The sequence below is a fragment of the Trachemys scripta genome, chromosome 2 (assembly GCF_013100865.1).
Source record: "Trachemys scripta elegans isolate TJP31775 chromosome 2, CAS_Tse_1.0, whole genome shotgun sequence".
Lineage (NCBI taxonomy): Eukaryota > Metazoa > Chordata > Testudines > Emydidae > Trachemys > Trachemys scripta.
This window is the reverse complement of record NC_048299.1, coordinates 177741766-177763536: the sequence shown is the minus strand read 5'-3', so window position 1 is coordinate 177763536 and position 21771 is coordinate 177741766. Positions and strand designations below refer to the sequence as shown.

The following is a 21771-nucleotide window of genomic DNA, read 5'->3' as shown; positions in this document are numbered from 1 at the left end:
TTGATACAAGCTTTGACGATAAAAATTACAATTCTGGAATACAAAAACCAGAAGTTGCCAAAACTTAAGTGTATTCTGCTGTACAGTAGCCACACAGGATAAGCGGATTCCAAGAAGCTGCAGATATAGTCATATGGTACTAATGGAATGCTTTGGAAATGGTCCTTTACATGGTATAGTTTCCAGAATTTACCAGACACAACAGAATAATACTATGAGAGGTAAGAAATTTCACAGTCAGTTGAAAGAGATTATAGAAGGAATTAAGGCACTTTTAAGAGTTGCGATAAAAGCCGAGGTGCTGTAAGAGTTGAAGGCAACTCTGTCTCTTGAACGCAACTCTTTCAACATAGCTTCCTCAATAGGCTGTTGATATGACGACAAATGTGAATCTTCTTGTCTGGTATCTTGGAGACTTGAGGGGACCGAAGGTAAGCCAAAAAGTAAAGCTACATCATATAAATGTTTGGAGTCTATTTCTAAAATACAGAAAGCTGAAGTGGCCGTTAGGAACATGCAAATATGAAGCAAAGACCATCTTTGGGGGTCTATTTCTCAAATCAGTAGGATAAGTCTTCCCTCTGAGGCCTTGTCTTCACTACACAGTTTTGTCAGCAAAAGGCAGTTTTTGTCAACAAACCAGTGGAGATGTACACACTACAATGCTACTTTTGGTGGCAAAACTCTCCTGTTTTGCTGACAAAAAAAACAAAACCCCACAACCGCTTGACGAGAGGCATAGAACTTTTTGCGGCAAAGTTAGAGTGACAAAGCGTCAGTGTAGACACTCCATTCATTATGTCACCATAACTGGCCTCCAGGAGGTATCCCACAATGCCCACCGTGACTGCTCTGCTCACTTTTTTGAACTCTTCTGTCCAGCATCCTGCTACACAGGCATGCACACCTCCCCTTTAAGTGCCAGGAAGTTCTGAAACTGCTCAGCGTGAAGAGCTCACATAGCTCCTGCCTGGACGACAGAGGAGGGTTGGATCATTGGTCTGTGGAGAGAGGAGGCTCTGGAGAACTTGCAGGGAATCACAGAATCAAAACGTTAACTTGGAATCCTGCTCTCCCCGGCACTAGCAATGCACCGGCTGTCAGGCAAGCGGGCTGCTGCTGGGGGAGGGAGCACAGGAGAGCCAGGGAGTGAGATGGGGGCTGATGTTGGGGGTGTCCCCCTTCCCCTGCCTCAGGATTGGTTGCTTCCGGCTGCTGTCTGAACTTAAAGAGACAGCATGCTGACACACTCACTCTCCCAACACACACACACTCCACCTTTCCCCCGCAAACTTCAGTTGAAAAGCAGCTGGCAATCTAGTAGAATGCCAATGGAATGATGGGATTGAGAAACCTGCATCATGTGATGCTGTACCTGCTCCATGAGGCATTGCAAACCCTTTCAAAGCACCGTGTAGCCAATTGCACAGTGGGATAGTTACCCCACAGTGCACTGCTTTCTGTGTCAATGCAAGAGTTGCTAACGTGGATGTGTTCTGCCAACACAAGGAGTATAGTGTGGACATGCAACAATGGTTTAAATAAAGTGGTGACTGTATGTCAGCAAAACTTGCGTTGACAAAACTCTGTAGTGTAGACAAGGCCTAAACCTGGACTTCCCGACTATGATTTAAACAGTGAGAAACAAGACTGAAAATAAAAGCCTCCAGTCTAGTAGAAAGAATTTGGACTAATTTCCACTTCTGGGGTACAGTGATTGTTCTTAATTCATGTAGGTTTTGAACTCACTAATAGAGCTTTTTTTTTTTTTTTTTTTTTTTAGTTTAATTGATGAGGAAATGATTGTGCTAGTGGTCAGGGGAGACTGCTGACATTTTATCAGGTTTATTTTTTCATATCACCTTCAGGATCCATGTATTTTGTACTATTTCAGCTCAAGAAGTCAAAGAAAAATCTCAGAAATAACTCCTTCAGAGTGGAACCTGAGCAAGCATGGACTCAGTCTATGAAGAATACTACTCTGGAAACTGGTGCTGGGACAATCTCTCTGAACTGTATGAAAAATATTTTCAGACTGCATAAGAATGCTGATGTCTATATCTGACATGCTGTCCTATAGAGCCCTGCTGCTGTGTGCTGTAAGTTTATTTAATTTTGATATCCAAAGTAAATATTATTCAAGTTTGTGGAGAAAAAAATTCATCAGATAGAAGCAGGAGCATCCCTCATTCACTTCTGAAGGTAGAAGCAGCTCAAATGGGGTTGCTGCAGCTATAGCTATATAGCTGTCTCCAATACCTCTCAAGCCATCAACATTTATAGCTTTTATGGATGATGGGATGGGACCTACCTAGCAATGAGTTCTCTGGATTGTGAATGAACCTAGAGAGGTTTGCAATCAATCAATAAAATCTGTTCAGTCAGGTAAATATACATCGATTTTTTTTATGAAACGTTTAGCCACTCCTCCATGTATTTTCAACAAGAGAGTACAACATCCATGAAATCTTTTCAAATTCCTTTTTAAAATAGCCCAACTAAATTACATCACAATAACCAAGGCTGTGACATTAATTTACTCAGAAATCGGACCTCACAGTTTTGTTGCATTTTTGTTCCACCCCTATACTTTTCTCTAAGGCTGAGGCACCAAAAGTTGTAACAGATGGCACAACAGCCTTACAAAGACATTTGAGTTACATTTGAATTTGCTTGTATTATTTATAACTTTAGGTATTTTAATTTTTACATATTAAAAAAGTCTAAGTTACTCTTCACCAATGATGCTTTTATTTGCTGTATTTCACTTAGCTTGGAAATGAAAACGCCCTAGTCAATTTCACTCTCTTTATATAAGTATCTAACCAGATTCACGCATTCATTCTCATATTTTGGCAGAATGCTCCAATATTTGGGTTTCAAATATGCAGAGGAATATTATTCCTTTAAAAGAATTTCCCTTTGAAATCCTTTCTAATCACATGGAAACACTTCTATTGGTGTACTTGCCAATGTCCCTTTTAATGTCCCTTAGTTTCTGTTAGATTTATGTTACGCATTTTACTTTTACAGTTTGTATTCTCCAGTAAATCTTTGATAAACTCTGAGCCCCACTCCCTTCTGAAAAAAAAACCCCAGAAGGGACTGGCATCATCTATTGAATTCAACAGCCCAATTAATCCTTTCTATCCAATTCGTAATTAGGATAAGCAGCAAGGGAACTGAGTCCCAAGGTTAAGCACAGTCTCTCTAAACTCTGTTTCCATAATTCTCACTTTTTAAAGTTTAATTTTATATACAGACTTTTTACAAGAAGCTTCAAAACTGGTATTTCAATGAACAGCAACACTTCACAAATGCAATATCAACAGTGAATTACAATTTTTAAATAAATTAGAATCAAATCATTTTTGCCATTGCCACAAATTTCCTAGTTTGCTTTCAAGCCAGACTTAAGTGATAATCTTATTCTGACTCCCTAGAAAACAAAACTAAAAATAAAAACACACACAGAAGATCAGAGATTTGAAGCTATCTCTACTTTATAAAAATCATGGTGCTTCCTATCAGAATTTTAAGGGTCTTATCTACACCAGCAGATGGATCATCTCATTAAGATGCAAGACACTAACTCTGGATGACACAGCAGCTAAACTTCCTAACAGGTTACCAAGAGCAGCATGATGCTCCTGAGGCAATGACTTACTCATTTAATGCCAGCAAGTACCAAAAGATCACCACAGAGAACTATAATGTTTCTATTTTCAGTATGTTATGAGAACGAAAGCAGGAACAAAAAAAACTCCATAAAAAGCTTATTCTGTTGCTCTGCCCCACCATACGGGGCCCAATTCTGCCACCCCTACTCCCAGTGGGTAGTACATTATCCCATGGGTAGGTGCACTGAAAGTTTGAGTAGTACTTTACTGTCCAAGTCATTTTACTGACTTCAGTGGCACTACTCACAGACTAAAGTACAGGTCAAGGTGAATGAGGCAGGCAGAATCTTTTTTTTTTTTTTTTTTTTAAGGGAATCTGCTTTGCAGTGTTATGTTATGACAAATGTCAATTAAAGTAATAGCAAACTGTACTGTGTTTTGGTTGGGAGTACCTAAAGGGGCAGTTTTCATTTTAAAAACAAGAAGAAAGCAGTACAAGTGTTATCTTATTCAGCCACTCAAGTTATACTTTGTAGAACCTTTAAACTACACTACATAATCTCTTAATAGAAGCAGCTTCTTTACTTAGTTTGGTTTATGCATTTCATGCTCTGCTCCAAAAACTTATCGTACTCAAGAACAAAAAGTTAGAGACAACATCTCATGGACCAGCCGCTTGTTTACATTAAAAGCACAGCCACTTAGGCTGAGCCATGTAGTTTGAATGCTTCATGCAACAGTAATTTTACAACCTGATTGGTAATGGAGACAATGTCATGTAGCCCAGAAAGAACCAGACAAATTGATTTATTAAATAATGAATGTTCACTAATCAGACTGAAGAAACAATGCACTCTTTACAATACTTCACTGCGAAATATTTCGTGTATATACATGAACACAGCAAGAGTGAACAACCAACATAGTTACACAAGAACCACTAAACCAATAGATTGTTTAGCTGACCTGTTCAAGAAAGCTTGTAGAAATGAGATGAAACATCTAAATAAACAAACTGTGAGAGTTCAAAAGATATGATAATGAGTTTATAGCACTAAGTAAGATGATCTACACAGAGCAAGGGATCATAAACAACAAACACAATCCATCTATCCTATTTAGATAGGTAAAAAGGATTTTTAAAATGTGTCCAAAGAATCTTCCACCTTTAAAATCTAGTAACCCACAGACGTCATCATATTTTATCTTTGCAACCATTACTTTTGTGATGCATACATTGCATAGTGCATCATTACATGAACAGAAAATCCTTCATTTACTTATCTGATCAAAACAAAAACAGAATGGTGTGGAACATGTCACAGTGTGTCTATTAAATAAAGCTCACAACATTCAGCAGAACGGCAGTTATTTCAATTGTAAGGCTTACCTTTAATAGTTTCCTCCACAACTTCTACTACACGGTCTATTTGCTGAACCTGAAAAAAAGGACCAGAAGATCAATAAACTAAGCTGTTTTGATTTATCTGAAAAATTCTTGTTTCACATGTATTTCATTCAGTAGTGTGGAAGAAACTAAAATCGTTTTTGGTTATATTTCCACTTAGGATAGTGTTGTGTAGCATTATTTTGTCTTGGGCAGAGAACAGATGATTCCATTCACCTATACTGAAATATTCGTTTTCTATTTCCCAGCAGAAAAAATAACTTCTCTTTAATAGGATAAAAAAGGATCCATGAGCTTCTTTTACACAGTCTTTAAGGTCTGCAGAAATGTTACACAGGGTACCTTGTCAGCGTTAGTAAGCTAAGCTAGGTCAGGCCTGGATAAAAAGTGCAAGAAAAGAGAAAAGCAAGCAATTCCGAAAGTTAAGATCACACGCTAAGCTAAATACATTCTATAGAATACCCTGATTACATATTTCTAATTAGGTTTCATAACTACACCTCTCAAAAATCCAAAATAGATTTTAATTTTTTTTTAATTAATTGTTTAATATTGATAAAGAATTGGAAATTTCAGCTCATGAGTTAAACGTTTTAGCAAATCGTGTTAATTTTAAAACTGTGGGCATTAAAAAAAGAATCCTGGTTGCATTCCTAACCTAAAATAGTTGTGATCACTGCCCTTCTCTTATTGTGCAATGGGGAAATTCACTTATGAAATTCTTAAGCCCTTTTTAAATCAAAATGTTGAGCTCAAAGAAAAAAAACAGTACATTGCACTTTCATTTTCTTGGGATACGGTCAAGAAATATATTTCTTGAAAGTGTATGTCCAGAGGATTTATGTAAGTTACTGGGACTTCAATACTACAGTGATGACAAGTGAGATACCAGGAGGATAAGACTCAAGGTGCGTATTGCACTATGTGGCTCCAACATAAAGTACCTCTAACAGAAATTAAAGGGAATTGCTTGGCTGGAGCAATTTAGGAAGAAAGGATGTTGACTTCCTATTTTAAAATCTGTGGAACAAAACATTTTACTTGACCTAGAAAAATATATCTACACTGGAATATTCTTTATGTTGTCACAGAAAATAAAAGAATTTATTAATACACAGATAAAATGATCATATGTAATTACAGCACAACTCATTCTACTATATACCTTTTTCATCATTAATATTTTAATTACTCACACATCACTTTCTTTCCTCTACTTACTTGCATGTATAATGACAATCTCTGCACCAAAAAAATCAATCAATCATGTGTGAGGCCACTGGGAATAGTGGTAGGGCACTGGTGGCCAGTAGGTAGTAGACCAGGGACTGCTATCTCTCCTGCTAGAATGGTGCTGATGCCAGTACCAATGGTGATCCAAGGATTGAGAACGGTGCTTTGATGGTGAGAAGGAAGAGGAAGAAGTCTCCAAACAAGATCTTGAGGAGCCCTCGGAGTCATCCGGTGGGAATGGAGGAGCCACCCCCGAGGAAGCAAAAAATGGTCAGCCTCATCTGGAACCCAATATGAAGTCATCACTGGTGCTGAGGATCAAGAAGCAGTTGATACTATTGGTTCCTGAAGAGACATTGCCCTATAGCCAGCACTTGAGCAAACGAGAGTGCTGAAACCAAGGTCAGCATTGAATCCAGCGAAGGGGTCTGTAATACATACATCATCGGTGTCAAAGACAGCGTCTGTGCCAATGAGCCTCTCAGTACCGCAAAGGACGTTGACTGCAACCTTGCAGTCTGAGTCCCAGATGATGCAGGATGCAGTGCAGTGCAGATGAGCAAGACAGCTCTGCAACTCAAACAGACTGTGCCAGTGGTGCAGCAGAAGGGGACAATGTAGAAGGCGCTGCAACTGATAGCCTCTAAACTACAGGAGAATCAGGAGCATAAAGGAAGAGCAGGTCTGACGCTGCCGGATATGCCAACAGTGTGGAGACAGTGCCAATGCTGCCATCATTGTTACAGGACTCAATGGACACCACATGGTGGGAACCGCAGTCAACATTACAGAGTCCAACTGATCTGAGCATGATACCGGTGAGTAGTTAGACGAACCAGCTCCATCATGCGTACCAGAGGACTCAAAGTGCCAGTCAGCACTCCTCTGAGGTGACTAACAGGAGTCCCTCTGAGTCCTGGAATGGTCCCGATTGGTCTTATGGGACCTCTTCCTCAGAGGACCCGAAGGAGGAGAATAATCCATCCTTCTTCCAAGGGAAAGCCCTGAATCTTGAGCCAGGTATCACATTTCATGTTGGTTCTGAAGAAAAGCTGGATAATCTGAGGTCCCCGGTGCCTGCTCTAAGAGATGCTGTTTCAGCTGCTAGTTTATCATCAACTGTGTCCTCTTCTTAAACAACCTGCATATAAAGCACCTTTAATATGCCCAACAAACATCAAGTGTGGGGGGTCACTATTGGGGATAGCTACCACACAAGACAAAGTTTAAACCCTGGTGAGGGCATCATCTAGGGAAACTATCTAGCCGAACTACTGTAACTAAACCTAAGGGTACTACTTTAAGTACACTAACAATGAACCAGGTAGAATAAATTCCCAGAGAAACTGAGAAAAAACTGTGTGAAGAAAATCACCACACAGAATGCTCCAATTCTAGCTGCAGGCAGTAAGAAGGAACTGCGAGAGTTTGGGGCAGCAATGCCCTTGAACATGCAGGGATAGTGCAAAAGCCAGAAGGGACAAGAACCATCCCTATAGGTACTTCTGGGCAAAGTTATCTTTTTAAAGATAGATATTATGTTTGCCCTTTTCGAGTCCTCTGGGACCTCATCCATCCTCCATAAATTCTCAAAGATAATTGCTAGCAGTTCCGAGATTGCTTCAGGTAGTTCCTTAAGTGCCCTAGGATGAACTTAATCAAACCCCACTGACTTGAATATATCTAACTTATCTAAATATTCTTTAACCTGTTCTTTCCCCATTTTGGCTTGGATTCCTTCTCCCTTGTTGGTAATATTAATTATGTTGAATATCTGGTCGCCATTAACCTTTCTGGGGAAGACTGAAGTAAAAGAGGCATTAAACACCTCAGCCTTCTTGATGTCATCCATTATTAGTTCTCCTTTCCACTAAGTAAAGGACCTACACTTTGCTTTTTATGTTCCTTGCTAGGTGAACATGGTTGGAAATTTCTATTTTGAAATATTTTGATGTACCATTAAATACACTGTTAACAAGAAATTGCTCTATTACTGGTTTTTTGTAGTCTACTAAATATAGGAGAAATAGAAATGTTTATTAGAAGTGACACTTTTGAGAGTGTTGCTTTCTATTTACACACCAAATTTTCAGACTGAACACTTCGGTGTTTGAAATACAGTCACCTTGCAGCCTGGCTTTACAGACTCAAGCATATCTACCTGAATAAGCAGTAACAGATATTTAAGCCAGAGGCCAATCAATTGAGCAGCACGTGTTAAGAGAGCTCTCTGCATGAAACCACTCTTCTTCACAGCGTTGAAAAGCAAATCTGCACCTATATGCTGGGTTTATAGCTCTTCAACCAGATTTGCCATTTAAAATCATTCCACATAAAATTCAACCCAATTTACTCCATTCCTGAAATACACATTGGGAATTCATGCTTATAAAGGCTTCTATCTAGGATGGCACAGAGCGCAAGCCTCACAAACATTAATGCATTCTAGCCTTATAAACCCTTGTAAGGTAAGGAAGTATTATCCTTATTTTACAGATGCCAGTATACAGTAGATTCACTTAATAGCAACCTCTTGGTTCCAGCTAAAAGCTGCTATTATCCAGAAGCTGCCAATAAGCAGAGGGCACTGTTTTCAGGGGGATACACAGAAAAATGAGCCTGGAATACATTGCCCAGAACAATAGTTCTGAAACTGTTTATTAACTTTCAGTTCTAAAGAAAACCAAACATGGCAAATGGTAATGGATACATATTATAGCAGCGGTTCTCAAACGTTAACAACCCAAGGCCCCCCATTTTGATTTAAACATTTTCGCGGACTCCCAAGCCTCCCGCTAAGCCCCAGGCCTTGCCTCCACTCCACCCCTTCCCCCAAGGCACCGCCCTTGCCCAACCCTGCCACTCCTCTTCCATGCCTCTTTCTGCCTCCCCCCCCCGCCAAGCACGCCCCAGCCCTTCTCCTCCCCCTCCCTCCCAGCGCCCCCTGCACACCGCTGAATAGCTGTATCCCAGAGGCGCTGGGAGGGAGGGGTAGGAGGATCCCAGTTTGAGAAACACTGAATTACAGTGTACCACAATGCTTAGCACAAACTTAAGACATTTCAGCTTGCTGTGTGTCACAAGAAATACTGTAAAGTGGAACACAATTTTACAACACTGTAAAGAAAATGTTTTTTAAAAACCCTAAAGAAAACTTATAAAACACTTACAGTACAAGTCTTTGTATGCTGAACAGTACTGTAATTACAGTTAGTGTCACACAAATTGAAGCAGCATGAGATTTTTACTAATAAATTAGATAAAAATAAAAAAAATTAAGAACAAAATTTGTTTAATATTGTCTGGTTTCCTCATTTTGCCATCTCCACTTGTAAATCCTTCTCAATTCCGTGGGCATGCTCATAACCATTCTCAAAGCCGACTCTGGAATATCCTGAGAAAAATGTCCACTGCACACAGCTGCTCTGTGAGGGAAAGTTCTTCAGGTTTATCATCAGATGCACTATCCTCTTGTGTCTCATAAGCCTGCTGGTACTTTACAGCCACTGCTGTCTCCAGAAGTTTGGAATCAGAAAGCTCATCTTCCATCTCCAAATGACTCTCAAACTAAACAATGACCTCAAATTCCTCTGCAGTTAGATTTTCAGGAACAGAAACATCATCCGGAACATGAATGCCCACCACACCATCAATTTCTGTTGATGAAAACCCTCCCTTCTTGAAGCAGTTTAGAACAGTCTGTGTGAGAACAGCAACCCATGACTCCTTAGCAAGATGAAGTGCATCAATCACAGGGTTTGGGTTTTTTTTTCTGAAACATCCATATCATACCGTATGGGTTGGTCAGCTTCCACAGAGGCAGTAATGTGAGCATTAAGAGGAGCACAGTAGTGATTGCTGAAGTTTTTAAGGACACCCATGCCCATTGGCTGCATGACTGAGGTTGCACATGGAGGCAAGAATTTTAACACCATGTGTGATAGCTTTACGTGAGCTGAATGATCTGGGCAATTGTCAATTAAAAGGTACATGGGTTGATCTTGTAGACACAGCTCTCTATTCCAGTTCTTAAACTACTCTTCAAACAACAAACTAGTCATTTCATGCCCTGGCTGAGTTTTTGTAGATCACAGCCAGTTCTGAATGGTCCTTAGGGAAACAAGGGCACTTGCTCTTTCTGATCACCCTGAGGGGCTGTTTCTCCATGCCACCCATGTTTGCACTACTTCCAATTAATGGCAATTTCCCCCCCCACACACCCACCCCGGCTTCCTGTAAACCCTTCTTTTAGCATGCCAATGCCTCTGTCAGGAAAGCACCCGTCTCATAAGAAATGAAAATGTCATGTGGCTGGTACTGCTCGAGAATGCTGGAGAGGATGTCTGCCCACCATTCAGTGGCTGCTGAAAAGGTCAGCACCTATCTTTCTTGCCATGCTCTTTGCGTTGAATCATGTTGTGCCCAGCTTTCCACTTACTAAGCCTGCCACCTTCAGTGTTAGTGTCCTTCCTAGGCTCTACCACTAGGTGACTTGCCTTCTTTTTCAGCATTGGCCAGAAGAATCGAACACCTTGGCTAAGCGTACGCTGAAACCAGAGCCACAGGGCTTGACCAACAGCTACCTCCTTTCCCTCACGTTGGCACTCACAGCCTCATTCTGTGCTGTTCCTGTGCTTCTATAAAATGTTATGGCTGTTGTTCTCAATGCACAAAACAACACACTGAGAAAACAAACCTCTTGGCTACTCTCACTTGCTTAGCAGTGGGCTCATGTAGGGCCTCCAGCACCTGAACTTTATCAGCAAGAGACAGGTTCACGCGTTTGGAAGCCATTGCACACAGTGGAAGCGCTCAGTTATGCATGCTCAGAGGCAGGAAACAGAATACAGGTAGGACCTCCTCTCTAAATAAAGTTGTTCTTAAGCGGCACACCTGTTGCTAATCATCCAAATCCCATTAACACTGATATTAATGGGATGGGATTGGTTTCTGATTACTATGTTGCCAATAACCTCAAGCTGCTATTACCAGGATTGCTATTAAGTGGAATCTACTGTGTAAACTGTATGACTTTAAATGTTCTCAGAAAAATATAATCCAATGTATCACACTGGTTTAGACTATCACATCAGTATGAAAAATTTAAACTCTCAGTACACTGTTTCAAAGGGCATTGTTACAAGTCAGTTAAAAATGCAATTCTACTACAATATATCATCCAAAAGAAATGACTTTAAAGTCTAGTTCTGTATATTCAAGGCACTGATTAAAAGAAGCCCTTGATTGCCATAGTCTTACTGGTAGTTACACAAATACTGTAACTTCCTCATTCAACCTTCGTCATACCCAGACCAACATTTTCCAAGGGAACTCTACTCTGACACACTGTCTCTCTACAAAGTTATCCCAAGAGACTTATAATTGTTAGCAAGAAACCACATTCTCAGACAACATTGCTTAAAATATAGTACAGCTTATGTAACTGATGACAAATCAAATTTCTATTACTCAACACATGGATGAGACCAACAAAAACACCTGATGGTAAAGCAAAGTTTTCACAACTGCTTCCTTATAACATTTACATTTTCATAGCTGAATCAGCATGAAGTTGCCAACAAAACATTTCCAATTTCTCAGTCTCATTATAACTGCCTTTTTAAAAGAATATTTTACTACAATAGGATGCTGAGTCTCACTTTTTAAAAACATTAGTATATCAAAATGTATTGTTCCTTAGTCTGCATTGACATTACTGCACTTTTAATCCTCTATTTGAGGAACTTAACACTAAATAATATTGCATACTAGCTGGAGGGAAAAAAACACACTTTTCTGTGTGACCCAATGTGTGTGTGGGGGGGGGGGGGGGGTGCGCGGGGGAAGAGGGGGAACAAAAGCATAATCTAGCAGGGATAAAGGGAGAATCTAACCCAGGGTTTCTCTTTTGAAGATTTAGGTCTATAGAACAAGAGCTTTGTGTACTTATGATGTCCTATGTTTATGGTACTATAACTTTAATGCACACAGCTGTTATCTTTATAATTATCTTTATTGTGAACATCATTTCAATGTTTCCAAGGCCAATTCCAATGATTTGGGGGCAGTATGTTAATCGTTTTAGTTAACTTTTAATAGACATTTGTCTGTTTTAAATCCAAAATGGAAAATATTTTCATTACTAACTTGTAATTCTGGGAGCCCAACTTAAGATGAAGTGAAGATTTTCAAAAAAGCATTTATCACCCTTTAGAAATCAGTTCCTCCGGTTGGATGCTCAAAAATTGACACAGCGTATCACAAATCACAATCTAGGTCAGAGGATATAGGCCATTCTTTTTTTTTTTTTTAATCCAGTATATGCTTTCCTTACTAGTCTATGTCTTTTTATGTATAGATTTTTGTACATTTACTACAGGCTAGATTGGCACAGATCATATAATTATGTGCTCCAGGGGCAGAGTAGGGACTCAGTCACAACTCAGTTCTTGCTGCTCCTTTGCTGCATGGAGGAAGCAAGCAGTACCAAACTGGCTGCTGCACTGAGGGTGACAGAGTCAAAGGTTGTTTTACTCCCATCCATTTGCACAGATATGAGAACAGTGGCCCTGGAGAGGTTTTCCCCACCAAATTGTGACCCACAAAGCAGCCTGCATATAAAAGAGAGAGTAAGGGGGCACTTTACATCCCCTTGACCTACTGTATAGGATTGTATGTAGACTCAATTGATCCCTATACGTGTCTCAGTGCGGGGAATGGACTAGATGACCTCTTGAAGTCCCTTTCAACTCTACAATTCTATGAGTGGGTGGTTGGTTAACATATTTTGAGTATACATAGTAATATGAGCTGTAAAACGGTTGTGTCAAATAGTGCAATAAGCACAGAAACTATCTTAATGGGAAATTATCATTAAAAAGCCTATCTAGTTTATGTTCTACTACCTACTTGGCTTTGTAAGAACTCTTTTTACTCACCCAACATGACTTTAAAAAACCAAGGAAGTTAAAAGATTAGTTTCGGTTTATCCTCATGAGAGCTAAGTGGGGATGAGTATATCTTAATTAATACATTTAATACCTTTTAATGCCAGAAGGAACCTGTAGTACTATTTGCTCTGACCTGCATAATGCAAGTCACAAAACTTCACTCTGCAATTACTGCAATAGGCCCAACAAAAGCGTTTTAGAAAGACATCTAGTCTTTATTTAAAGACTTAATTGATGAAAAATCCTTAGTATTTTGTGCCTGAGATCATCGATTTTCATGACAATTTTTCAGTGCTGATGCAGTTATACAGCATTTTTCATCCCAAAGGATACAAAAGCACTTTAAAAACTACAATACACAGAATCCTCACTGTCTACAACCAGGGTGAAGCATGCCAACTGTTTAACAGCTCACAGACGCATATGCATTAACCCTTTCTGTTGCCCTGAGTAGACAGTAAAATTGTCACGTTCCCCAGTCACTCTGCCCAAAGACAAGTAGTAAAAAAAACCCAAACGTGATGAAAAACAGGTGCTAGCTATATAATTTATACACTATTGTCTCTTCTGCATTTCGACTTTAGCTAGCTGTATTTCTTTCTAACAACAACATAGAAGATTATATTTAAAGTAGGGGAGTTAATCCTTGCCTTCACCCCCTGCAGGCTGCATAGGACATTGACACTAAATTCTGCAAACAGACTAAACCTCAATCACGTTCAAGAATGTATTTGACACAAAGCATCCATTGAACCATAATAAAATGTAACCACAAAGCAAAAAGGTTTAGAGAGGGACTGAACTCTAGGCTTTCCCAATAGAAGAAAGGAAGAAAGTCTAGTTGTTGGCAATGAAAAATTGTGTGAAAAGCCTCGTTTTTTTTAAACACAAGATATTGCCCATAGCCGTGGCCCATCTAACCAACAAGTTAATATAAAATTTCAGACAACAACACTACACGACTCTTATGGGCAAGAAAATGAATATGAAAATCTTAACAGGTCTTTTCTATTTGACAAATGTTCTTACCCCTATAATGCTCAGACCTTTGAGGTAGTCTTGACGAGGCTGGGCTTGTGGAACACATCCAGCTAAAACCACTTTCTTGTTGTCTTCTTGGGCTTTCCTAAAATGATTTTTAAAAAGTGAGAATTAATTTCTGAAAGCCGATCCCTTTGAATTGTAAACTACCAAGTATCTACAAGTCCTGGAATAGCATTCATCATCAAATAAGGTGAATAATTTATTTGTTCACAGAAAAGCGAACACTGCTGCAAACTGTTCCATAGTTAATGGGATAAGTCCATGTTTGAACCTGGGTTAAAGAAAATCCTGACAAATCAGATATTTGAGCTGTCTTTTCCATTTACAATGAGAATACAACACACATGGCAGACTTCTGAGTTTGTGCCTTCGTCTGAGCGACAGGGCAGTGATGTTCACACTGGATAATCCTGAAAGTCCTAACATAAACTTTAGCTAAGCTTTATTTACCACAACTGTGGCAGAGGGATATGTGGTTGAGGCAGTTGGGGAACAAATCTAAAACCTGATTTGTGACAAGTCATTTAAAACAAAAGGTACAGTCCTTGTGAACAAGAACATTAGCTCACAATTTAACAGCTATTTAATGCAGTCTGAAATGAAAAATTACATCAGTGTTTAAAACTATTATTAAAACTGGATTGAACATTTTCAAGCTTGAACTGTTTACCTTTGCCAGATCAAATATTTATGTGAATATTAATTTATATAATTCCTTAGTTCAGGCACTATCTTGCCACCTAGTGGGAACCTGAAATACTGAAGATCAAATAGCTAGTTCCTTTCATTTTTTTAAATAATATTTTAATTAATTCTAGATACAGCATTGAATTTTAAGCCATTCCTGAAACTTGAAAATACAGAAAGTACTATGCACCTGCTATACCCAACTGTACTGGAAACAACAAAGTTGGATTGAAGCCCTGGTTTATAATTAGTAAACTTAATTAGATGATCTGCTAATATTAAAATAATAATCCAAATACCCAAACAGCCAGAGAGAGAGAAGGAAATTCAACTTTTTATCAGGCTCCATTGGCCCAGACATCCTATGGGTTGTCCGCTCTCAGACTTATGTCCCACAATACACACTACTGGCTACATCACACCCTCTATGGAAATTTATGGCAAGCTGGAGCCATCCTGTAGTGAGTCAGTATTTTCTTCAACAATGTACAGAGTTGTACAGTGTTTGCTATTACTTTATACCTTGGGGATAAAACTCTAGCATCATGACACACTTTTTTGAAATGTGCTCCTTACTAAGAATGTGGCATTTACAAAATCACACACTGTTGGAGAAATACAGGCTTATTTGATCTCTGGAGGCTAGCTCCAGTAGGGTACTTTAAAGGAAGTGATGTTACCACAAGAGTGTAAACTGGCACACTTCATTTACAAAGCTGAAAATTCCTGGCAGGTCTGGACTTCTGAACCTGCTAACAAAGAAAATTTAGGCTGACAGTCAAATGCACCTATTATCCCCATTTTCCTCCTGGCTAATTGTCAGAATTCACCTTATAATGGAAAAACTGATACTTTTGTTTTATTTAATTTGCAGGTCACCTTTAGGAACAAGCCCATTTGGTTTTAGATGACATAAGAAATTGCCATACCGAATCAGATCACTGGCCATGTAGTCAGATATCTTGCCTCAAAACAGTGCCCAGCACCAATTGTCTCAGAAAGGGCTAAAGATCTCCTAATGGCAATTATGCAATAACTAAGAGTTTATAATGCTTATTTTTAATCTGCCTAATGTAACAGTGAATGCTCTCAGTAGTCATATAAAAGTCAATTATTTATCTTGCAGCAGGCATCACAGGAAAGCTACAGATGTCAATCATGATGGATTCATTTCAACCTGAGAGGGAAATAGTTGCTTTACTTTTAGATTAATCTATATGAAAATACCATACTCTTGTGTCTTATTTAACAAAATCATATGAATATGAAATGTTGTTCAAATGCTAATTAAATGTGTTTCTTAAAATGGGGGCTATACCCAGCAGCATGCTTGAGAAATCAGAAAGGTTTGGTCTTTCAGCTGTACGAAAGTTTTCCACTTGCAAAACTTGAACAGAAGCCATTTATATCCCCATACCCAAGTTAAAAACAGTCTGTTTCTTGAACTTCCTGCAAAAATGTCACATACCATCATTTGAAACTCTGCAACCCTGAAGGATAAAAATCACTACTCACATGACCTAACTGACTCAACCTAATGCCTCAAGGTAAGGCAATAAGACTGGTCTCCTGTAACCAGAGTATATATCCCTGGGCAACTCTACATCTGGTGTAATCTATTGCTAGAAATAACCCCCATCACCACCTACTAAAGAACTGCAGTGGAAAAAAGCTTTTTATTACAGTCTTTTCATTTGGGAAAATAACAAAAATTTCCCATGACACATTAAATAGCATTTTAATGTTCCTTCACAGCTTTCACATTTTAGCATTTCTTCTTAGAATGTAAATGGAGGAGGAAAACAGTTAGATAGAATATATTTAGCTTTATATAACTTTTTATTTAAATATCCTTACGGACTTTTCTATACTCTGAGAATTTTTGCTTCAAAATGTAATTAAGCAGTAATGCCTGCACTAAATTTTCAATAAAATTATTTTCATTAAAAGCCATAATATATTATCCTATCCATGAAACCCAGCACAAATGTGAGCAAGAATGGTATATTAAATACTTGTTTTATATTTTTCCAGGAACTGCCTGCTGAAAATATGCCCCATATCCCTACAAATATTGTTTAATGTGATCTGTTCTGACTAACAAAAGCCTACAAAAATTGTTCTTTAGAAACCTAGCTAGCACAGGAACAGTATTAGAAAAGAAACATGAATGCTAATGAGAATAATACTTCATTGAATCTAAAAGTGGCATGAATAAACATCTTCTTTAGACATTCTTTATATTCTTCAATTAAATGAACCTTACCCTTAAACCTTCAACTTTAATTGCATTAGGACATATTTTCTAGAAATGTACTCTTATCTGAAAATGATTTACAAGACATACATCTGAGTAGACATGTAATTAAGTCCAATTTTCTTTTAAAAGGATGGAATCCTGGAAAACACTCTTCCAACCAGGGAAAAAGCAGAGTACTGCATACAATACAGTACTTTCAAGTTAAAAAATAAAGTATAAAAATCATCATCTGCCAAGACCAGAGATTACAATAAAAATATTTATATTTTTATTCTCCTTTTTCTTGTTGAAAACCTGTAAGAACAGCTAACTTGGGAAACAATAAACAATTCTATCTTGATTATACCTTGTTTATGTAACTATGAACCTGCCCAAACTAGAGCCATTGTTTTACAGTTCATTATTTTTTGCTAGGCTCCAATAAATTCTGTCCTGAACAAGACACAAATGAAGACAGGCCTCAGCCCAATACAGTTGCAGTACCACCTTTTGTAACTGTTGTTCTTCTTCGAGATGTGTTGCTCAAGTCCATTCCATTCTAGGTGCCTATGGAGCTTCTGGGTGCTTCCTTATCACCCAGCATGTTTGGGCCCCTCATTCAGGACTTCCTGGCAGTACTCTGGAATGTAAAGAGGTGTGGGACACTGCAAAACCTACAGGATGTGGCTACGTATTGGTAATGAGAACTAGATTTATAAGGAGGCTCTGGGGCGATCTGACTGCACAAATGAGCATCTTGGTATGGAAGGCTGAGAACCACTACAAAAACTACAATCCATCACTGAAGTTTGACATTTGTATCTACACATGCTCTCCAGAATTGTGTGTTATTAAATAACAAATTGGTGCATTTAAAAAACATGTGCAGCACTAAAGTAAACAATTTCTTAACTCAGACTTAAGTACTGGTTTTCAAACTGTGGGGCTCATCCCCTCCGGTGAGGCAGACCGAGGTTCACAGGGCATGAAGACCTGAGTGGTTAAGAATTAGCCATTGGCCAGTAATCTCAGCTCTGTGTCACCATCCTACTGCCAGCCAGCTCCCACAGGAACCACACAGCCTCACGAGAACTTATTTCCACCCCCACATCTCTCACACACACACCCCCGCCCTCAGGTGCCAGCCCCATGGATGCACTGGGAATCAACATGGCGCTGGTAATGCTAATGTTTCCTGGACCCACGGCAATGGCCTTGCACCCAGTGTGCACACACACTTGGAAAGCGGGTGCGGGTGCAACCGCTATGCATACATACAAGTTCCCACTATGGGCAGCTGGATTCAAACAGGGCATGCAAGCTTCCTCCCTGCACAAGCTGGTCCCTTCTTCTCCCTTGCAGCTCTAAACTTAGCACCACCCGGGTACCCTCTTTCCCCTGTGCTGAGTGGACATGCATGTGATATGAATCTCCAAAGGGTAGCACAGCGAAAAAAAGTTTGGGAACCTCTCCCCTAAAGAGTCCATTATTATTACCAAGTATGCATACAGAGTGTTCTAGATGCACAGCAATGCATGCCAAACATCTGAAATTAAAAGCAGACTGCATCACAGAGAGGAGGAAGTTGGTAAACTACAGACTGTTCAGCATGAAACAGGCAGCTGACTTCAAAAGTGTTGTTATAACAAATTGGTGAAGTTGAAAAGTGTTAAGCTATCATGTTATCTCAATTCTATATCATGAATGAATTAGTTAGTGCCACTTCTGGGCAATTGGTAAGATAACAGCTTTTATCAAGTTGTGAATATTCACACCAGTATCACACAAATATAGAAAAATATAAACACCAATATGAATAAGAAAGATTCAGCAGCAATGGAGCATGAAAAAAACCTAAGTAGCAGAAGAGGAGCTCATATAATGAACATGAGGCATTCCAAGCCACAGGGAATAAAAATCAGATAGACGTAAGTGAAATCATAGCAAGACAGCTTCCATGCTAAAAGGAAGCAAGGGAAGTTTGGGGGAAAGGCTATGGAACAACATATCAAAGAAAAAGTCTAAGGTGAGCTAAAACAATCTTTGAACAACAGAAAGGCAGATGCCTCCTTTTGATAGAAAAAATGAGTTATAAAATAGGAGTAAGAGGAATATAGCTGTTGATAAAGTCAGGAAATATCTTTGTTTTCAGGAACAAGATCTGGGAAGAGGGTTGTGGTTAAGTGAATATTACCATGCACATGACGATATGTTGAAGTTGTAGCCCAGAAGACCAAGACCAGCTCTATAATAGGAGAAGTCTATAGTATAGCTAAACCCTCCTAGATGTAGATGCACAAAAAAAGTGATTTTTAACTGTAAAGTTTATACCAGTTTCCTGAGCAAAATAAGCTATACTGATAAAGCACTTTTATGACATAACTGCTTCTACACTAGGGTTTTTGTGAGTATAGAAATGTAATTAAAGAGAAAAAAGTCACACTCCTCAGGCAACAAAAGGTTCTAGTGTAGACCTGGCTTAAGAATCAAAAAGAGATTCAAGTTATTAATCAGACATTGCAATACAATCTAGTTGTGTCATTCTGTTAAACCCTACTAAAGTAACACACACAACTTAAATATCACCCTAAAAACAGACCTTAGACAAAAGTGTGAATCAACTGGAAATGTGGTATGAAGGAAACTCAGAAAAGCACTGAGCAGATATTTGAAAAACATATGCCAAGGAAATAACTCTTTGCTGGCATCTACAGTCACTGGTTTGCATCACACCCTGTACATGTCACCAGACCAGTCTGGTGAAAGTTATGGAAGGAAACAATACAACCATGAGGAATTCCACTTTCCAGACTGATAGAAAAAGTGCTGACTGTAAAAAAAGCAAACACTGCTGTGCAAAAGGGCAAAGTGTGCTAAAGAAAGATTGTTGGTCTATCCCCCACATTTCCAACTGACCAGAATGCAAAAGCTAATCAGAAAGGATCCACGGGATTTAAAGGGAAAAGATGCATCCCTGGAACGAAGAGATGAAGAATAGAACTTCTTCATCTTCAATGGGGTCTGGAGTAAAAGACAAGACAAAAAAAAAAAAAAAAAAAAAAATTAAAAATCGCATGTTATCTACTGCAAAAAGAAAATTACAGATGCAAACAAAGTCAGATGCTGGCATAGATGAACAAGGAGGGAAAAGGGCGCAAAAAGGCCTCAGTCTTATTGTGCTCCATGCGGAGGGGCCAGCCACAATTGAACTCTCTTCAACTTCCTGATTCCAGGACTTTTAAGATCTGACAAACACAATCCCCACCAACATTACAAATCGGAGCTATGTAGTACCCTGGTCAGGGGACTACTTAGCTGTATTTACATTATATTCAGGTGTCCTTGTCAGCTGCCTTGTTCTATTCCATTGCTTCTAAATAATTCACATACAGTTTGTTTGTAAGATACATGAAGATATCTTATGTAAGAACAATGACCCACATCGCTGGAGTTTACAGAACTGTATTTGAATACCAATCTCTAGAAAAGCAGCCCCCCTATTAATACGCTGCTTCCTTTTAACTTGTCTTTCAAAACATCAGCCAACATGTAAATCCTCTTGAGAAAATAAATGACATTTTATCCTCCTTACAAGAGCAAGCATGTCTTTTTCCAAAATATTACAAAACAAACATGTAAACATCCATTTCATGAGACAAGAAATGGAGGCCCTGAAAACATATTGTTACCGAATATCTCAAGGAACATTTTGTAAGAGTAGGATTGTTAAATGTGGGGATACAGCCAAGGTTTGACTCCGATAATAACAGGCTCTCTTACCAAAATATCCTCAGAAGTTTCAACTGAATATTGCACTGATAAACAGCTGCTGAGTTCCACCCAAGGGCTGACTATATTTCAGTGGTGGGTTAAGTCTGACTGTATGTTCCTTTCCTACCTCAGAGCTTTAAGAATAATGGAGCACAAACTTTGCAACATAAAAAAATCCAGTTTGGTAACTTTGCAGAATCCTGAAAGCCACTGCAACCACCGTAGAGTCAAAATCCTGAGTTTAATCCTGTCTCTGCTGATGACTTTTGTGGCCATGGGCAAGACTGAATTCCCCAACAGCACAATGGGTACTACTTTCCGCGGGAGTAAAGATCCATCACTGCCCCACTAGCCTTAGGGTGGGTCAGGAAAGAGTGGGGTACCAGCCAGCTAATGTTCCTCCAGTCAGATTAATATATTCAATTTAGCTCCATTTAATGTTTTAGCCCTAAAACAGCTTGCAAAAACAGTCACAGAAATTTACTAGCTTGGACACAAAAATCTAGTCACCATTTTAGTGAGAAGGGTTAAATTATTGCTTGTGTATTTGTTCATCCAAAAAAAGATTACTCACCCCAGCTGAAGGTGAATTGACTTTTGCAGTGCTTCCTAAACAGTTTCTACCATTATTTATAGGATTGGTATGGTAGTCATGCTTAAAATATTTGTCAATTTGAAAGACTTTACCATATAATGGGGTGAAGCAACAGAACCAACGAATACTTTTGAACTAGTAGAAATATTTTAAGCGCAACCACTTCACACACAACCATGCAAAAAGTCTTCTGACTAGGGATCATAATTTTTGGCGGAGAGTTA

The 21771-nt window shown here is 39.0% G+C and overlaps 1 protein-coding gene across 2 annotated transcripts in view; it reads right to left on the bottom strand.

Moving 5' to 3' along the window:
• The window catches only part of CDKAL1 (CDK5 regulatory subunit associated protein 1 like 1), a 759057-nt gene that overhangs the window by 554302 nt on the left and 182984 nt on the right, over window positions 1–21771 (bottom strand). For both annotated transcript variants that reach the window (XM_034762410.1, XM_034762409.1), the window contains exons 6-7: window positions 14241–14337; window positions 5011–5059 (exon numbers count right to left, since the gene is read on the bottom strand). In XM_034762410.1, the coding sequence (XP_034618301.1) occupies window positions 5011–5059; window positions 14241–14337 (146 nt within the window). The remainder of the gene's footprint in view (window positions 1–5010; window positions 5060–14240; window positions 14338–21771) is intronic.